General features: G+C 45.9%; 2 protein-coding genes across 5 annotated transcripts; both read right to left on the reverse strand.

Annotated features, from left to right (window-relative positions):
- Positions 1–64: 64 nt before the first annotated feature.
- atxn7l3a (ataxin 7 like 3a) lies at positions 65–7414 on the reverse strand. Of its 2 annotated transcripts, XM_037476597.2 has the most exons (14): positions 7185–7411; positions 6527–6573; positions 6338–6437; positions 5911–6043; positions 5652–5823; positions 5465–5562; positions 5325–5347; positions 5170–5215; positions 4827–4864; positions 4659–4727; positions 4524–4567; positions 3834–3905; positions 2478–2614; positions 65–2388 (listed from the first exon to the last, which is right to left on the reverse strand). In XM_037476597.2, exons 3-14 carry the CDS (start codon positions 6386–6388, stop codon positions 2147–2149), a joined length of 1125 nt encoding a protein of 374 aa, XP_037332494.2. In that variant the 5' UTR covers positions 6389–6437; positions 6527–6573; positions 7185–7411; the 3' UTR covers positions 65–2146. The 2 variants fall into 2 exon arrangements, with proteins under 2 accessions (XP_037332494.2, XP_037332496.2); XM_037476599.2 differs by lacking the exon at positions 3834–3905 and having other exon boundaries at positions 7185–7414.
- Positions 7415–9228: 1814 nt separating this feature from the next.
- ubtf (upstream binding transcription factor) lies at positions 9229–18288 on the reverse strand. 3 transcript variants are annotated; one of them, XM_062566052.1, is made up of 21 exons: positions 18026–18288; positions 15645–15694; positions 15177–15349; positions 14976–15059; positions 14727–14882; positions 14527–14591; positions 14310–14436; positions 14114–14224; positions 13883–14016; positions 13655–13796; positions 13515–13556; positions 13293–13400; positions 12878–13033; positions 12634–12774; positions 12153–12263; positions 11980–12068; positions 11690–11879; positions 11544–11591; positions 11402–11455; positions 11169–11282; positions 9229–11071 (listed from the first exon to the last, which is right to left on the reverse strand). In XM_062566052.1, the coding sequence occupies exons 2-21, from the start codon at positions 15679–15681 to the stop codon at positions 10931–10933; spliced, it is 2223 nt and encodes a 740-aa protein (XP_062422036.1). In that variant the 5' UTR covers positions 15682–15694; positions 18026–18288; the 3' UTR covers positions 9229–10930. The 3 variants fall into 3 exon arrangements, with proteins under 3 accessions (XP_062422036.1, XP_062422037.1, XP_062422038.1); XM_062566053.1 differs by lacking the exon at positions 18026–18288 and adding an exon at positions 17355–17724; XM_062566054.1 differs by lacking the exon at positions 18026–18288 and adding an exon at positions 16609–16773.
- Between the last annotated feature and the right edge of the window lie 100 nt (positions 18289–18388).

An 18388-nucleotide genomic window follows, 5' to 3' on the forward strand; every position in this document is an offset into this window, starting at 1 on the left:
AAATTAAAGCATTTCAAACCAAAGCGCTTTCAGTGTCTGCTTGTAGTCTAAAGAAGGGACCCTCTGGGTAGAGTTTGTGTTTATTTATATACAAACTCCACTACGCATGGCAGTGGAGAAAGTTCACACGCGCACAGGCTTGTGCATAAACAAATATTGGAAACTCACAACATCGCATTCTTGGTTATTGCACTCGCACTGCGCACAAAGAGCCACAAGAGAACATCGGCTGTTCATCCACAGAGAGTTGTTCCACGATCTAAATGACACCTAGCAGAATATCTCAATTACAGTTCATGTATCGTTAGTGTGCATCACAAGACTTTACTGGAAAAGATTCAAAAGGGCACAGTCAGTCACGAACGACCATCACGGAAACAAAGGCAAGAGCTGGAATCCAATCAAGGCCCCACTGATTCGTTTATAACAGAAACAACTCGACTGAAGGGCCATGTGCGAAAATGGTTTGGGTTTGCAGCCAGTTTGAATCTTTATATTGAATCCATTTTATATTATATTACACCCATTATTTATATTTCATTTGAACCCTCCCCTTAAGTTAAAATAATAAAACACTTCTCCAAATACCTGGAAATTAAACCTTACAACAACAACAACAACAACTCTGTTCTCAGCCACCAAATGGGTAAAAAAAAAAAGTCAAAATAAATCTCAAGGAGAGAATCCTATAAAATATAAGGGTATATATATATATAGGGGTATTTTTTAAATGATCCACCCTTTCAAAAGAAAACAAACACTCGGGCCGACTGTGTCCTGCACTGCGACACCCGAAGGCGTGAAGACACCGGAGAGCGGCCAGATGCAATGACGCTCAGATGTGGCGTACATTTAATGAACGGGCTGCACCTGGAGGAAGCCGACCGAATGGGATTGAGGGGACGGAAGGTCGGGTCTTCGCTCGCCTCTGCACAGCTGACCAATCACAGGGTGACGTGAGTGTGGTTGCCAGACTTTCAAAAGAAATAGCATTAAAAAAAAAAAAAAAACACAAAAATAACGTGGTGGAGGTTATCTGGTGCAATTTGATTGTTTAGCTTTTCTGATGGAGTACACCAGCAGCTACACCCCCCCCCCCCCCCTTTCATACAGTCCAAGTTTTACATTGATTTCATCCTGATTTATTAAAACACAAGACATCACCCTCGTACTCAACAATAATAACTGAAAACTGTCAAGTTTGAGGAGGAAAATCAATAAAAAGAGCTTCACTAAGACATACAAGTACAGGATCAGCAAAATAGTGCGGCTGACCTCCAAAGCAGGTAAATATAGCTCCCTACAACCTTCACATAAGACAATATACAGGCTCACAGACGTATCAGTCACGAGCTCAACTGAAGCACTTTTGAGCGACATTTGATCTATAAGCAGAAAGAAAGTGGAAAAAACACAAGATTTGCACCGAGGAGAGACAGTTATGTTGGATTCATGATTAACGTTTCCATCTCACGCGTCGCCACACACACGTATGTGTACACTGTGCATGTGCCCAAAGCCTGCTGGCTCATCAGATCTCATCATAAACACACACCTTAAATAGATTACTAGAAATCAACCAAACAAAGTGAAATATGTCAAATGGCACACACACACACACTTTCACTAGTATCACATTCTAGGATGCATAGTTTTATGAATACACACACACACACACACACACACTCACACAACTGTGCAATACAATGCAATACAAGCAACTTCAAAACTCAGCACATACAGGGGCACCAAAAAATTCTCTAAATAAGTAGTCGTCAGGAATTTAGATTTTTAGGGACATTCTGTACAAAAAACCCAGAGAAGTGGATCCCCAGAGTCTCCTGATGGGCGTATTTCACAGCAGACATTTTGACTGACTTGGACAGAAAAGGACTTTGCAAAGGCCATCTGATCCACACCTGAAGGCCTCCCATCAGTTCAGAAACTACATACGGTTACGTCTGCTTCACTGTGGGATTTTCCCCAAAAGCCACATTAAAGGTTGTTTTCCCCACTACAGATGTTCTCACGTGACAAGGCGGAATGAACTAGAACTACTAAATCGAGTCGCATCACATCCAGGCCAGGTCTGAGCGGAGGAGGGCGGAGCTGCTCGTGCTGACGGGGGGGGGGGGGGGGGCTGGTGCTAGTTTAAGTCATCGTAGATACTGGTGATTGGAGGCGCCGACAGCTTGGGCCTCTTTTTTTTGGTCGATAACATGATATTACTCTGAGAGCCGCTGCTGCCGCCGCCTCCCGACAAACTTCCACCACCACCACCACCTCCTCCTCCTCCTCCTCCTCCCCCGCCACCACCCACTCCACTGTTCAAACCAAGAGAGGGTGTCTTCTTTTTCTTGGGCCTCCTGGAATCGGAATGGTTGGTGCCTGTGAGAGGTGCAGAAAAATGTCTCACTCAACCGCGTAGGTCTTTATCAAAAGGACTTGCAGTGCGACGCAGCGTGTCATGTCCTTACTGGCTTTGGACGAGGCCGAGTCAGTGGGTGAGATATCAGGGGAGTCCTCCCACTGCAGCCGGCCCATCAGGGTCTGTCCATCTGGAATGTCAAAGGGGTTGCTCTCCACCACAGCGTCTCCATCGGGGAGGGACGGCCTGTTCCAGCAAAACCAGACACGGGTACTGACTGGTTAGACTGGAATATCTTCAGAACAGAGTCAATGGCAGCACAGTGTTATCTATTATTGGGCCCACTTCAACAGACGATCAGCTTTTTAACAAAAGCGCTTCACCTACTTGAGTTTCTTATCTCGTCTCATTTTGATTGGTGATGTAGTAACGCTTTATTTCGAACCAAAAATCCATTTGACCTATTCTTTAAAATATGGAAAAATCACGAGAAGCATTTGGTTACATTGCTCTTTTTGGCTCAATTCAGAGGAGGTGCATCTCTGCATCGGATACTATGCACTTCATGTGTTTCTTTTAGATCCAGCTGTTGAGAGATTATTAACTGGTTTTTTTGTCATCTTGCGTTCACTGAGTGAGTGTTCACCTCCGCCTGTCCCGTTCTAATTACTCTGTCGCAGCAAACTGCAGAATGTTTCGACGTGTTCTCCTAACGTGTCAAGAGCGCCTTTTACTGCAGGTTTGTCGCTGACAGCAGCTCACTCGCCACCCGGTCACGAAGCCTTTCAGTGTATGCAGCACACAGCTTGGGGGGGGTTTCATTTGACTTTTCAAGCAGAATAGTACGAAATGTCGTATCTGGTGATTTGGAGCCGATTTCTTACATTCATCTCTTTTAGTTTGAATGGAAGACGGCTTCCACGATGCCTTTATAAGCAGCTGTGTCTAAACAGGAAGTCAGCCAAGTGAGTGCTGGACTCATCCAATCACATCCATTTGTAATTTATATAAAGTCCATAACTCTAGAACACAATGTTCATGGTAAGCTGGTGAATAAAAACCCGCAATTTCATTTAATTGTGATAAGCCAAAGAATCTTGTTAAAACTCAAGAGTCGAGCTTAGAAATGAAAACACAAATACAATGTAGGGTTTGTGAGACAGTATAAGTATGGCTGGGATGAAAAGTCATGCGGGCACGACCACAGCGTTTGCTGAATCACGTGTAACGATGCTCTCCCATTGAAAACCTCTACAGGCCGGGAAAGAATACCCTGGTGGTAAAGTACGACCTTGTCTTAACGCTAGAAAAGGCGCCATCGCACCGAGCGTTCATAAGCCCCCGACCAGCGGCGTTGTTCTGCACGCACCTCCGTCCAAACCCCCCCGCCCCCCTTTCAACGGTATCAGCTGACAGCGGCGCCATCACTGTCACAACACTCATTCAAACATAATTACACACTCACGCGGACGGCCCCAGGAGGAACACCCTGACGGCCCTCCTCTGTTCGTCCGTATGCTGGGGACATCGCTGAGACCTGGTGGTACACAAGGTGGCATTATACATGGCCGACACAGCTTCATGCTTCACCCTGCCGGGGGGGCCGCACACGCAGCCGCGGGGAGGGGGGGGGGGGGGGAGGGGACATGTCCAGTGACCAATCAGACGGGGCAGAGCAGCAGTGGGGTGTTAAAGGGTTAATGGTTGAGATTGGTCACGGACAGGGTCCTCTGTGGTCTTTTTAATTGAATATCTTCTTCTCTATCATTTTTTTTTTTTTGGGGGGGGGGGCGCAATCAAGCAACAGCTCCAGAAAAATGTTGTGTTGAAATGCGACAAGTTGCCACTTGTGTACCCTTGTGAGTGGGTCCCAACGTAAAGAATCATTTTCATGATTAGGCAAAAGAAAACTGGTCTTGAGTGAAACCCTCACTTGCCGTGTCTGTTGATATAGTTTTTTTAGACCAAGTTCCATAGAGACTGAAAAGGGACATGAAGACATTGACGTGAGAATTTGGATTAAATCTGGGCCGGGCGTCGCAGTACCTTGAACCGTCCTGCATGTCAGCGTTTTGACAGCAGTTAACCCTTATCCCAGATTGGACATTTGTCCACACTGGTTTGTCTATGAGCCAGTGAATTGCACAGTGATTACCTGGTACACATCTTCTTGGTGTGCTCAGAGATCACCCCGCATTGCTGTAGAAGACAAATCACAACTTCACCGATCCAGATCGATATAATAGATGGTGAGGATCACAATGACCGAGGGACGATTTAGGCTACGCACCGTCGTTAAGAGGGATCTGACCTCATCGGGGCCTAAAGTCTCATAACTGATGCCGGGATTATAATTGTACTGAAAAGAAAAGACAGACAAAGATACGATGTGGATACAAGACAAGAAGGAACGGTTTTGGGGTCTTTCAGGCAAGTAGAGCGAAGAAACACTTGTCACCTTGTAAGGCTCCGAACTGACGCTGCTGCCGAGCTCACCTGGAGAGAAAATAGAGAAATAACTTTTATATCTTTTTAGGTTGAAATGTAACTATGACTCGCATAGAAATCCCTTCTTCTAAAACTTTTAGAATTTGTGAATTAAGCCAACAGGGCTCTGTGCAGCTGGTACTCGATCATTAAATGTAGAAAGGTAGAACTTGTCTCCGCTGGGAGCTGGTGTCCTGAGGAAACTGCTTGCAAAGAGCAACTCAGACATTTACACCACAATGACAAAGGCGAATGGACCAAAAGTCAGATTGACCAAAACTTTTCACAAGACGCAAAAAAAACCACAGACTCACCATTTTTATGTTTTAGAGACTTGGATCTTCTCGGGGAATTTTGATTCTGCACAAAAAAAACATTCAGGTTAGATTAACCTCATGATCATGCAAAACAAAATGTTCATAGTACTTACTCGAATACCGTCGGCAAGAGGAAACAAAGGAAAAAATACCTTATCTGACTTCCTTTTCTTGGCTGCAACATGGAAATAATAAGTTTGTATATTATGTAAAAAGGAACATGAGGTTGTACTTAATTTTTCTCTTAGCCCAGTGAACATTAAAGTTAGATTTTTTTTTAGAAAAAGCTCACCCTTTTTCTCCGCCCCATACGACCAGTCGTTATCATTGAGGTCATCGTTGTCCTCCTGGTCGCTCTCGGATTTGCTCATGTTATTGTTGCTGGCTAGCCTGTGAAAGAGGCAAAAACTTAATTCCGACAGTTTGATCCAACGTCAATTCAACAACCCGCCCGATCCGCACGAGCTCGGCCGTCTGACCTGCGGTTGGCGATGCGACTGCTGTTGCGGCCCATGCCGAGACATTTCTCCAAGTGTGGGGCGAAGCGAGAGGCTGCGATCAGTCTCTTGCAGTTCGGGCACTCACACTCTTTGTTTTTCCACTGGTTGTACACCTGGCCAAATATGTCGACACCTGGCTGATCCACAATTTCTGAAAGAGTCAAAAAATGTCTCATTCTGTCAGAACAAAATGAGACGGCAAACGGGCCGGTAGGAACTGGAGGACACGGCAACTAACCGAACTCTTTCATGCTCTCTTGGTCTGTTTCATCCAAGAAGAAACAGCCCTGTTTCACAGCACGATGAACCTCGAAGCACAGGCCCAAACAGGCATCTTCCACCAGCTCAGAGTAGATGTCATGGACCAAGGCCTATGATGGGAACATTGAAAGCAATATTCAAAATGGATGGACCGTTGAAACACATGAAATCTGTCTAAAAAATGATGTTTGTTTATGCAGTGCTATCAAAAGGTATTTGCCCCCCACCCCCACTTTCCATATTTGTGACACTTAAATGTTTAACACACACACACACACACACACACACACACACACACACACACACACACACACACACACACACACACACACACACACACACACACACACACACACACACACACACACACACACACACACACACACACACACACACACACACACCTCCAGCCTGGTGTTGTCTGGGCCTGACAGGGGCATATCCTCCATTTTCATTTGAAAATCTGTATGGGAAATCCTGACAGCAAGGTAATGAGTTGCTGACCTGAAGATTACAACCATGAGACGATTAACCAAACATCATTATTATCACCAAGGGTTCAAGTTCAATCAGACTGATAGGAAATGACATGCTGTTGAAAGAGGGTCGAGTCGATACGTGTTGCAAATGTGTCTTCATTCTGTTGAAAACAGAAAGAAAAAATGTGTATACATTTAAAAACAGAACAGACATAATATTAAATTGAGTCTAGTATGCAGTGATTCTATACTACGCTATGCTCTGTTACGTTATATAGTACTAGCTATTTATGTATAATATATACTGAGCGTTTTATTTTTGATGTGTAATAAACAGACACCGCATCAGAAAAGGCCATTGAAAAATGACGCAGCGCGAACCCGCACACGGTGATCGCGTTGAGTGTCCCCGTTAACGTTCGACGGGCTTCAACGTAACGTCCACGCGCCAATGAGCACAACGCGGAAGCCCATCGCGTCACGCAGCAAAGCCGCCGCGCTTGTTGACTGAAGCCGAGACGCGTCCCCTCGTGTGAGGTTTACACGCATGAAGCCAACGAAGCGTCACCTCGCGAGCGTCAGTCACCGCTTGCAGTGGGGGGGGGGGGGGAAACGAAACACCGTTTTGGCGTCAACTAGCGTTACTTCCAAGTGTTCTAGGCGTCTGCGACCGTAGCCGCGCGTGTCACTTGACTCGGAAATAATGTAACGTTAGAGACGTTATCTCGTTTCACAACAAGAACAACAACAACAACAAAATGTTTCCTCTTACCTTGTCGTACCGAAAACTCAGCCCGACACGGGCAGTTTATCCGATGTGCGCAACATCTCGGTGAGTACTAGGATAAATAGATTAATAAAAAGTCTGGTCTTTAGCTACATACATCTTTTCTATCGCCAAGGAATGATTTAAAAATCCACTGTTCATATTATTTGTTGTCGCAGGTTAAATTTATTGCTGCACGCCCGCTGGACACCGAGGAGGCCGACAGTCAAGTAGCGCGCTGCAAAACAACACGACCGTCTTCCGGTTTAAACCTCAACAATAAAAGCCTGGTTTACAAACGTTAAGCGGTACTCGTATATGGTGATTAAATAAAAGTAAATGCCACGATATAGAAATACAGCCTCGCTCATAATTATTACACCAGATCAATGTCATTTGTAGAGCATCGAGATATAAAAGAAGCAAACATTACAGCTCATTTGAACTACTACATTGTTCATGTAACTATAACATGTAATTAATTTATCCTCATCTATTAATCTATCTTGTGTTTAAAATCTTAGTCTGAAAATTAAATCCAGCCGTCAACACTTTCATGGCGGATCATTAACAGATGTTGAATTTAAGTTATTTTCACATCCATCCATATTCAGCCAAGAATATTCAGCACAACAAAAGCTCTGGTTGCTAGGAGTATTGTGACATATTCGAGGCACTATATATTTTATTTTGAAGCTACATAAAAGAGCTTCCGGTGTCAGTGTCAGTTTAGGAACGCTCACTATTGACTTCAGACGTTAATAGATGAACGGGATTGTCGTACATTATCTGTGATCATTTAGTTATGCCTGAACAGTTGAATGACGTCATCTGTAAGAGCAGTAAGCACCACAGGACCAAAAGTATACGCACATCCCCACACGTTTCATGCAGCTGCACAATAAGGGTGCATTACTGTCTGTAATGTAGTGAAAACCTCCACCAACATTTATTTTAGAAACTACAAGAATTTGACTTGTTTTTTACAACTGAAGCCATTCCGATTTAAATATTTTAAATAAAAAAAACCCCTGTAAAACAGAACACTTAAAAATATGGACCGACACCTTTCCTTGACAAAGGAGTTATACCTCTATAACATACAATTTTTATGATGTTGCATTATTGATTCACTTGATTGGGAACCGCACACGGACAGACGTCCTGCCTGCTGGTACAAGGTTCGAACGGAGCACAGAAGTGTTAAAACTGTTAAAGATCTTTTTTTTTTTTATTTGCCCAAATACTTGAACTACAAGGACATAACACCCTCAGCTATAGAAAACACCAAATTGTCAAATGATCAGCAGTACAAACTTGTATAGCTTTGCAGTCTTTGATATAAACCTACGTAAGGGAGTGGAGAAACAACTAAAAACAAGTGAACTAAATCAAAAACCTCTCTCCTGTGAGGGGGGAAAAACTCACTGGCCTCAGAAGTCACAGATGAAGGTTTGCCGAATGAAAGCACTAACAAAACGATAGCACTCGATACAAAAAAACCCCAAAAACAGTATTTACAGGAAAAATTACAGTTTTCAACCCCCGATTCATCTGGCAACTCGGCTCCCCAAATTCCTTTACAAACTCCCACCTATCAATATCAGCATCACTTTTCTTATTCTCCCCCTAAAAATATGTATAAAGCTGATGCTGGTCTTTGTTTCAGACAGCAATGCAAATCCTATTAACGATCTGTCCATCGATAACCGGTTATTACCGGCTGTGCACCCAAAATGACAGCTGTGAAAGTTGAGCGCCGGACAGAAAACTTACTGTTGGGAAGAAAAAAAAAAAAAGATAAAAAGATTAACAATATCTACATTCATGTGTTGGTAGGACGTCCCCTCCCCCGCAGGCACACTGCAGTTACGTCAGGGTATGCAACAGAATGATAACAGCACACGTTAAAGCAAAGAAAGAAACACTCACACCCTCGTCTATACACAGCTCACAGAGGGACACATTTACATTTAAGTGCACACGTTTTTGGGACTAAGCATCGGACTAAAAACCCAAATGGAATACAGTAAATACCATTACAAAATAGTTCAACTGATGGAAATCATTCAGTTTAATGATCCACAGAGATCATTCGAGACGGATCAGAACAAAACTGGTCACAATTAATTAAAACTAAACCTAATGACAATTCCAATAAGCTGTAAACAAAACAGAGCAACGTTTCAGAGGAGAAAAATGCACCAGGTGTGCGACGTATTCTTTCAAATCTGCGAGCGGAAAACAAGTGAGATCCCTCAATAAACCCCGTCTCTTACTGCCATTCACACTAATGGACCAATGGCAGACATGCTACTGGCTCCTACAGCACCTATAGAAAGTATTAAACCATTTTTTGTTTCTGACACATTAGAAGCTGTCAGGTGTTTTTGACCTCAATTGACAAAAAGAAAAAAAAAATCTTGAACGTTTTTCAAATCTGGATAAAGACCTAAAATAATCTTTTGAAACCGGTATTAAGTTTTCCCAACACTAAAATTTAGCTGGAAGGAAACGGGAACATTGAAGAGGGTTATTTCAGCCGAAAAAATGGGGTAATTAAAATTAACACTTAAATGAGCTAAGAGCAGACTATGAGGTCCCTCGAAACCCCAATAGGGCCAATTCCTCAGAAAGATGTTAAAATACAAATGGGGGTGACTGCAGCCAAAGATGCATTTGCTACATTTCAGGGGTGAATCATTACGGAACCGGGGGAGTCATTTTAAAACTTGCACTTCATTGAGATCTCAGTAGAGATTGATTTGTTCTGCTGAGTCCCCCGAGAGCTCGTCGCTCTCCAATTGAAGTTAGAAGAGATTGACGTTGGTTTCAGTTTTGTCTCCTTCACTCTGAAGCCTTCTCTAAACTCTGCAGTGCAAAGAACAAACTGTTGTTAATGACTTTCAACGTATCCTTTAGCTCAATGTTGTAAAACAATAAAACAAGTCCAAGAGGGGGTGAATACTTTATATAGGCACCATTACCTTTTAAATGAGAACAAGGGTAAGTAACAAGTTCAAAAGTTTTCCAGCAACAAAGAAAAAAAAAAAAAAAAAAAACATTCATAATGGCTTGATTTTTTTTCCTGAAAAAATACCACCTCTTTAAGAACCAAATGATAAAATCTACATCAGAAATTTATATGACAGAACAATGTGACAACGCTCAAAAAAAGGAAACATACTAAAGAGTGCAATTTTTCAGCATCCTGCCCCCCACCCCCTCCCCTCGGTCCTAAAGAGATCCACTATGCTATGTTCTTTGGCTCCATGAAGCCTGTTCACAAATCTCGCGCCACCTGTCTTCAACTAATCAGCAGAAGAATAAAATAAAAAACACTGACAGGTAATAATCACCCCTCAACATTAAAAAACCCGAACCTTAAACCATTGAACCTGGAAGTCAAGATTGAAACCAGCAGCAGAAATGTTCATGACATCACCAAACCAGTGGGATGCAGGTTTTGGCATAACGTCAGCGGCCCGTGCGGCGAGAGGGCCGATCGCACCGGGGGGAGGGAAGGAAGCGGACTCTGGACGTGAGGGGCGGCGTCCCCCCCCCTCCGTGAGTGAGATCACAGAGGCAGCGACATAAAGTGTGAAGTGGATGAGGCGCTGTGGGGGCTCCCCCTGGTGGTGGGGGGGCAGGAGAGGGGGGGGAGGGGGAGAATGGCACAGGGACAGAGCTCCCCTTGACTCTTGGCTCAGCTCGGCGCTGCTCAGTTCGTCTCACGCCGACCTCGGCCGGGTTCAGTCCGAGTCGGAGTCCGATGACCCCTGGGAGTTCGAGTCGCTGCTGCTGTCCTCAGACTTGTTCTCCTTGTCCTCTGCTTCGTCGTCGTCATCGTCATCATCATCGTCGTCGTCGTCGTCATCGTCGTCGTCATCCTTCTAACAAACGACAATGAAAGATAATTGTATTTGTTTAGCAGCGGCGACGCCCACTTCTTGCCGCCGGCCCCTTGTTTTAACCGAAGATGCAACTCACGTCGCCGTCATCGTCATCGTCGTCGTCATCGTCGCTGGAGGAGTCGGCATCAGAGGAAGCCTTCTCACGCTCCTCCTCCTCCTCGTCCTCTTCCTCCTCCTCTTCCTCGGTGTCCTGTGGAAAAAGAGGTTTTCAGGTAAAGAGGACATCATCAACACATGACATCACTGCAGCTGAACTGTGAGACAAGAGGGAGAGAGAGAGAGAGAGAGAGAGAGAGAGACGGCACTTACAGATTTCTTGGCCTTTGCCGCAGGGCCTCCGGGTTTCGCTGTAGTCCTCCGTTTCTGAAAGGTTACAGACACACCGATGTCACATAGAAGACAGACTTATCACCACAGGCCTCCTCCCGAGCCCCTGAAACAACTGACTTACCTGTGAATTGTATTCTTTGTATGCGTTTCTCTCTTGCGAAGTCAAACTCTGTGGAGGAATGACAGCGCGGGTCAGTTCGAGCGTCCGAACACCTCTCGACATATCCCCGCCCCCCCCCCCCCCACTGTCAATCAACCACCACTTACAGCGAGCCACTGCTCAAGTTGGCCTTTGTACTGCCTCTGCTTCTCCTCGGCGATCTTCTTGTAGCGGTCCTTCTCCTTTAGCGGCAGCCTCTGCCAGCGGCTGCCGATCTCGGTCATGCGCGCTTTCATTGGGTGGTGGTTCAGCTCCCCGTTGGACAGCATCTCCTGGGAAAACTTCTGGTATCCATTTCTAGAAGGCCAAAAGCAAAAGGGACAACCGCAACGCTGAGTTTCCACGAGAACGCACCGGGCAACAGGCAGCACGGACACGTGACACATGGCAGACTTACGAGGGCGGTTTCTTGGGTTCTCCCTCAAACTTCATCTTCTTCCCAGTGGGGAAGACTATTGCGGGCGAGCGCATCTCACACAGGTCTCTCTGTTGAGGACATGTGTGTTAGTTGTCACTGCTCAACAGGTGTGGTGGAGCTCTCTGGGACGTCATCGGGGAAAGGATACTAACCTCGTATCTCTTCTGGTCCTCTGCTGCCTTTTTGATCCACATGATTTTCTCTTTTTTCTCCATGGTACTCCAGGTTGTTTCCATGGATTTTTGCGCCTTTTGTCGGTCATTCTGCAAAACACCGGCACAAATGATATGGGAGTTGAGGTAAAATGAGGAGTATTTTGTGTAGTTATCAGGCTGTTACAATCACAGGTCATTATTAATAGCAGTTTGACTCATCATCCCCAGTGACTACATGGAGATGAGGAAACACATTTATTGACTTCATTGTTGAGTGCTGACTCTCGGTAGTTCCGTTTTTTTGACCTTTAGCTATAAAACTCTTGGAACAAAGCTTGTCAACACGCTCCTGGACGCACACTTACATATACGAGTTATTGGAGTTGAGGCGTCAACACAACCAGGGAGGGCGAACCAATTCAATGTGTTCGGCTGTGGTAACATCACAACAACCAGTTTGCGCTTCTAGGGTGAATACCTTAAATCTGGCCAAGTAGTCTCCGATGACACTCTGCTGCCAGATGTCCTGCGCGGTCTTGGGGGGGTCCGGCAGACGACTGCGATCCTCCCTCTTCTCCGTCTCAGCCTTCAGGATGGCCTCCATGCGTTTGAACTTCTCCTAAACGACCGAGACCACACGATCAGTAGAAAGTCAGAAGAAAATTAAAAAACACGTCGGCATGATTTTGCTCAGTTCTCCTGGCATTCCTTCATCACATTACCTTCTTCTTGTCCGGCAGCTCATTCCACATGCGCGCGAGGAGGCGCGTGAGCTCGCTGTCGGAAAGGTCCGGTCGCTCCTGCTGCAGCTTTGGGCGCCTTTCCTCAGAGAAGATGAACATGGCTGAAATTGGCCTTTTAGGTTTCTCTGGATTGGCCTACAGGTTAAAAAGACAGAGTATCATAACGGACCCCAAAACGCACCGATACAATATGAAAGCGTGACCGTTAAAGAGTACGAACAGTTAACATTAAGCGAATGGGACTTGAGCTTCACATGCTAAACTCCCAATAGTCAACTGTATTTGTTAAAATTGGTATTGTTGCGGTCAAACCAGTGAACAAAAAGCTAAAGAGGTTTATCCGTCAATGGAGTTTGTGTCTGACCAAATGTGAAGACGGTGAAAGTGGTCTTACCACCGCTTTAGTGGCCTTCTTTTTGGCGGCTGGGCCGTTGGCTCCGGCCCGCTTAAAACCCAATTTGTCCTCGGACAAAACCCGGTTTTGCTCCTCCTCTGTTAAACTCTACAGATCCACACAGCAGAGGAAATACTCGTGAGAAAATCTTGCAGCAAAAAGTATGGCACACAAATAAGGACATTGACAGTTGCAAACAAAACACAAGAAACCTTGACTTACACTGAGGAATGCGTTCATTTCAATTTCAAAATTCTTCTTCCTCTAAAAAAAAAAACAACAACAAAAAATATTTAAGACAAAATGTTTTCCCATTTTTGAAAAAATGAATGAATAATGATCCAAGTGGATTGTGCACCCACCTGTTCACAGCGTTTCTGGTAAGCGTCCTTCTCACACTGTTTCAGCAGCTTCCACCGCTGGCTGCACATCACCATGCGCTGCGTGCTGGGCACGTCCTTCATGCTCGACATCAACTCCGCACAGAACATCGAGTAGCCATTTCTGAGGTGCAACAAGCGCTTTGTGTTAAAAGAACTCACTCCCCGGGGGCGGTGCCATGCACACGCGCGTTTGCTGCTGTGACTCACGGAGGCGGCTTGTCGGGTCGGCCGTCCGATTTGTCCTTTAGGTGCCGCTCCGCCTTTGTCAGGGTGGACTTGACGAAGACATCTTGGGTCATGTTTAACTCCGGGTGCTGCTGGATGTACTCCCGCATTGTGCCCTAGAACATCGCGAACACACAACAGAACCTGTAAGCGTCGCGGGAACATCTGCCAGATGCTGGCTTAAAAGCACATTAAACACCCCTGCAGTCTTACCTGGTAGAGTTTCTGCTGCTCCAGAGACTTGGCGATCCATTTGAGTCTCTTCTTGTCAGACAGCTGCGTCCACTGTTTGCCAAGAATTTCCTTAATGTCTTTGGAGGTCGCCTGGTGCCAATGGGTGGGAAGTTAACACGGGCCGCTTTGTGAAATTGTGCCCTTTGTGCGCCGTGTTGTAAATGTCTGAACTTACATCCGGGCGCGTCTTGAGGACAGCCTTCTTTTCATGGTTTAACCACAGCTGTTGGGGTGTTTTCGGTTTCTCTGGTATGTTTGAACCTTTGTTGGCCATGCTCTCCACCAGGTCAGGGTGCAGTTCTCTTTATCACACAACAGTTAAGAACAATTATCATCCGTGAATGTGATGAAAGCTAATAAGACTTATACTGAACTGCAACACATGATCTTACCTGAACTTCGTCATGCTGTGCACAAATGTTTCTTTGTCTCGTAAGAAGTCTTCAACATACTTTTTCTGAACGCATGAAAAGGAAGAAAACGTGAAAAAGTGAATGAAAGGCAAACGATGTGTCTGTTATAAGAAATAAAACAAAGAACTGAACCAGATTCTTGTATATTTTAGCAGCACAGAAGATGCCTTTAAACTGACCTTCTTTTTGTCGGGCAGCTCCCTGTACTTCTTGGAGAGGATTTTAGTTAAGTCTAGGTTGCTCATCTCTGGGTGCAACTTTGCGTATTTTGCCCTCTTTTCCATGAAGAATCTGAAGTACGGAGTCAAGGGCTTCTTGGGGAAATCTGGGTGTGTCTGCAGATCATGGGGAAATATTTAATGTAAAAATTCAAAAGTTACGGTCACGTATACACGGTGCGTATTGTTAACTGAGGTTGTTCAACTCACATTTAACTTTTTGCCCTTGTAAGGGTGCTTGATGTAGTCTTGGGCATCAAATATCAGTTCAGTCAGAGTCCGGAATTTACGAATCTGGCAGTCAGCAAAAAAATGTATATTAGAAATTAAGACAGAACAGACTTTTGCACAGTTCGTACAAATGCTGCACCTCTCCGATATCCCCTCAAATGCAGACCCCAACCAACTCACCTCTTTAGACACCTCCTGCCACTTCTGCTTACACATGTCTGCTGTGAAGGAATTGAAGGCCACCTTCTCCCAGTCGAGGTGGGACTCTGATGTTTTGTATTTACTCTTGTCTTTCGGAGGGAGGGCCATCTTCATGGCCTCGAGCAGCTTCAAGAGGTCCTCCTGTGCCCAATCTGTGATAACATAAAAACAAAACAGACACAGAAATGAGCATATGAAATCCACTTGTTTGCAAAAAATCGTGTTAAATAAGGCTATCCAATCCTGTTCATGTAGTGACTTTTATGAATGTAATATTCTGTGTTTTGGGTGTCTGAGGTTTATTCTTAAGGGTTGTGATCCCTTCAATTGCTAACGTGACTTATAGAATGCATTATTGAAATGTGGGCTTAACATCACAACAACCCAGTTTTTATAATAGCATATGTATTGTCATTGTGGAGGTGTAAAGAATTTTGAAAATGCCACCTTTGTCTTGCGGGATCGCCTCCATTGCTCCGTTCATACTTGCGCTGAATCTAAAAAAGTAAGATGAAATTAAAGTCATTAAAAGCAGCAAACAAATACTGCGAAAGTATATACATATATACATAATGTGTGTCGATACTTCTACGGGCATAATGGGTTGTCTTACAAAATCACCAACTCGTTGATAAACGGGATTTGCGCGTTTACACAATAAATACGCGTCGCAGCGATAAAGCACATCTGTGAGTGGTGGAATCTGAATTGGCCTCGACATAATGCTTTATGTTCATCACACCGCCCCTTAAAACGTTTACGCTGCACGGTGAGACGCGGGGCGATCGCTCGTGACGGCTTCGAAATCTCAAATAACACCGCGGAGGGCTTTCGGCTGGCACGGCCAGCAACAGGAGTCTCCGCAGAGGGACGTTTCCAGCGCATTTAAACGCATCTCCTTCAGCCCGCGAAGTACCGCCAACGCCGTGCGGGGGGGGGGGAGCGACCATTTTCTCAGCACCCTGCTCGGTAAATGGAGGCTTTCGGCTGTCTGGAGCAGGAGGTTTTTTCGGGGGAGGGAGGATCCACGGAAGGAGGAAGGCAAATGGACGTGGACGGACGGGCAGCTGTAGGCGACCAGCTGACCGAGGACGGGAGTGGGGGGAAGAAATCTTGGTTTTTCCGTGTCGTCGTCGTCTCCCGAGAAAGGGGGTCAATGGTGGCTCGGAAAGCGCTGCGAGCCAAAGTGCGCCACTCGGAAGAAGCGCCTCGTGACCGACGGACGCGGATCGAGCTCCGCCGTGCAACAAAAAAAAAACAACAACCCCTGTTTGTCAAATTTTTTTACTCGAGATTTGAGCGAGGAAAATCAATGTACTGTTCGCTCGTAGTTAATAAAAACGTGGGGGGGTCCAGAGTTGTCCACTGAAACGATTCGTTCGGGCTTTGTTTTCGGGGTTATGGAACAAACCGAGTGCATTCTTCCGCGAGGCGTAGCCGAGCTGCGATCCCATGATGGCGGCTGCTCGTTGTTCATCGTGTCCGTGATGGCCACCGCTCACCGCGGTGTCACCGAGCCGCACGGAAACCAACGATTTCCGCCCACGGCAAAAAAGAGCTGCTTTAACCTACATCCGCAGACGTTATTTATTACAGATTTCTGAGAATTTCATCCATTTTTGGGGGGAAAATATGGATGAAATAAAAATCACATTTGGGAACTGAGCCATTAGCACCAAGGGCAACTTGGTGGGCTAAATTAAGCTTAAATGTAACATTAAGAGCCATACGTTAACAAAATAGCATTTAATAACACACGTTAAATACTGTCCCGGTTTGAGAGCAATTCGTTTCCCGGGGGCATATGTGGGTCTTTCCGATAATATTTCCAAACACTTCACGGTTAAAATAGAAATCCCTTTTCTAAGGGACTGCCCGGGTCAGACGTGATGGTGGCGGGTCGCACGGACTCGCGGAGGCGCAGGAAGAAAGAAGGACACGGAACATGCTTTTTTTATCGGTCAAACGCCGGCGAAAAAGCTCCTTTTTTTAAACGGTCACGTAGCGGTTTCGTCTACAGCGAATAATTTGAACAACGTGACCCACTTTGTTAGCCGTTCGCTCGGATGGAAACGCGTCAACAGCCGAGCCCGAGTGGCTTCGCTGGCGCCACGAAAAAAAGCTCCAGATCCGCCATGCCGCTACGAAGAAACCTACCGTGACAAGGTCCAATGGCGCACTGCAAACAGGAAAAAAACACGGAGCTTAGCGCTAGTGCCGGGGCGGTGCGGTGCGGGGTCCCCCCTTCGCCTCGATCCAAAAAAGCGAGAACAAGAAGGCGGGTTCTCAGAGCTCGTTTCCACGGCGGTTCTGGGCTACTCGGGCGCGAGAGAGAGAGGGGGAGAGAGAGGGCGAGTCTCTGCACGGTGAGATATTAAACCGACATCCCTGATGGCTAACCGAGAGAGGCGGCTGGCTGTTCCGCCAACAGCCGCATGGAGGTCTCGGCGCGGAAAGCACCGCTAATTCCCCCACGCAAATGCCCCGGTTACAGCTCAAAATAGCCGAGGGAACTGGTGCGAGACTATCGCCGGGAGTGCGTTTTGAGTAAAAGCTACTTTTAACGTTACCTCCCCGGGTCGTTTACACGGTTTCTTCCCCGCTGTAAAGGACAAGCAATTCGGCTATGGCTGCCTTCGTCTGCACACCGCCACGGCGGTCGTTTTGGTTCGCTACTACAAAGAAGCTACCGACCGGGGCGCTTTTTTTTTAAAGTAAACAAAATAACACATTAAATTGATATATTTGGCGGGTTACGACGCGCATTGTGTTTAATCGTTGGCTCAAGCGGCGGATGAAGCCGAGCGGGTGGTTTTTGTCGGGCTTACCAGTCTCTCGGCGTCGTGGTGGAGGAAGAAGGGGAGGGTTGAACGATAGCCAGCACTGCGCCGTCGGTCCCGGGCTCCAGTCCCCGCAGAGATGGTCCTTCCCCCCCGCCTCCATCTCACTCGCCGTCTCCCTCCACTCAACGCGCAGCAGCTCCTCTCTCTCCATCCAACCATTTCGCTACGCGGAGACATCCATTTTTTCCTCCAGCCTTGCACCGCTGTTTCTTAACCGAACCGAGGGGGATTTGTTTTTCACGCCAGCGCGTTAGAGCGACCCACGACCGATCTCCAGCCCAAGTTTGCGCTCCGAATACTTTTTCTCTCTTATTTTTTTTTTAATCACGAAATTTTTTTTCTCTGAAG

Source organism: Pungitius pungitius, chromosome 12 (assembly GCF_949316345.1).
Source record: "Pungitius pungitius chromosome 12, fPunPun2.1, whole genome shotgun sequence".
Classification (NCBI taxonomy): Eukaryota; Metazoa; Chordata; class Actinopteri; order Perciformes; family Gasterosteidae; genus Pungitius; species Pungitius pungitius.

Bases quoted from the DNA above. Each gene is read 5' to 3' on its own strand.
- atxn7l3a (XM_037476597.2), bottom strand. From the start codon at position 6,388: ATGAAAATGGAGGATATGCCCCTGTCAGGCCCAGACAACACCAGGCTG. The intron at 4,865-5,169 runs GTGAGTCTGTGG...TTTTCTCTCCAG, and splicing joins GTCTCTAAAACATAAAAATG to GTGAGCTCGGCAGCAGCGTC. The intron at 4,728-4,826 runs GTGACAAGTGTT...TTTTCTTTTCAG, and splicing joins TCAGTTCGGAGCCTTACAAG to TACAATTATAATCCCGGCAT.
- ubtf (XM_062566052.1), bottom strand. From the start codon at position 15,681: ATGAACGGAGCAATGGAGGCGATCCCGCAAGACAAAG. The intron at 14,883-14,975 runs GTGAGTTGAACA...CATGATCTGCAG, and splicing joins ACAAGGGCAAAAAGTTAAAT to ACACACCCAGATTTCCCCAA. The intron at 11,456-11,543 runs GTAAGTCAGTTG...GTAACCTTTCAG, and splicing joins ACAAAGAATACAATTCACAG to AAACGGAGGACTACAGCGAA.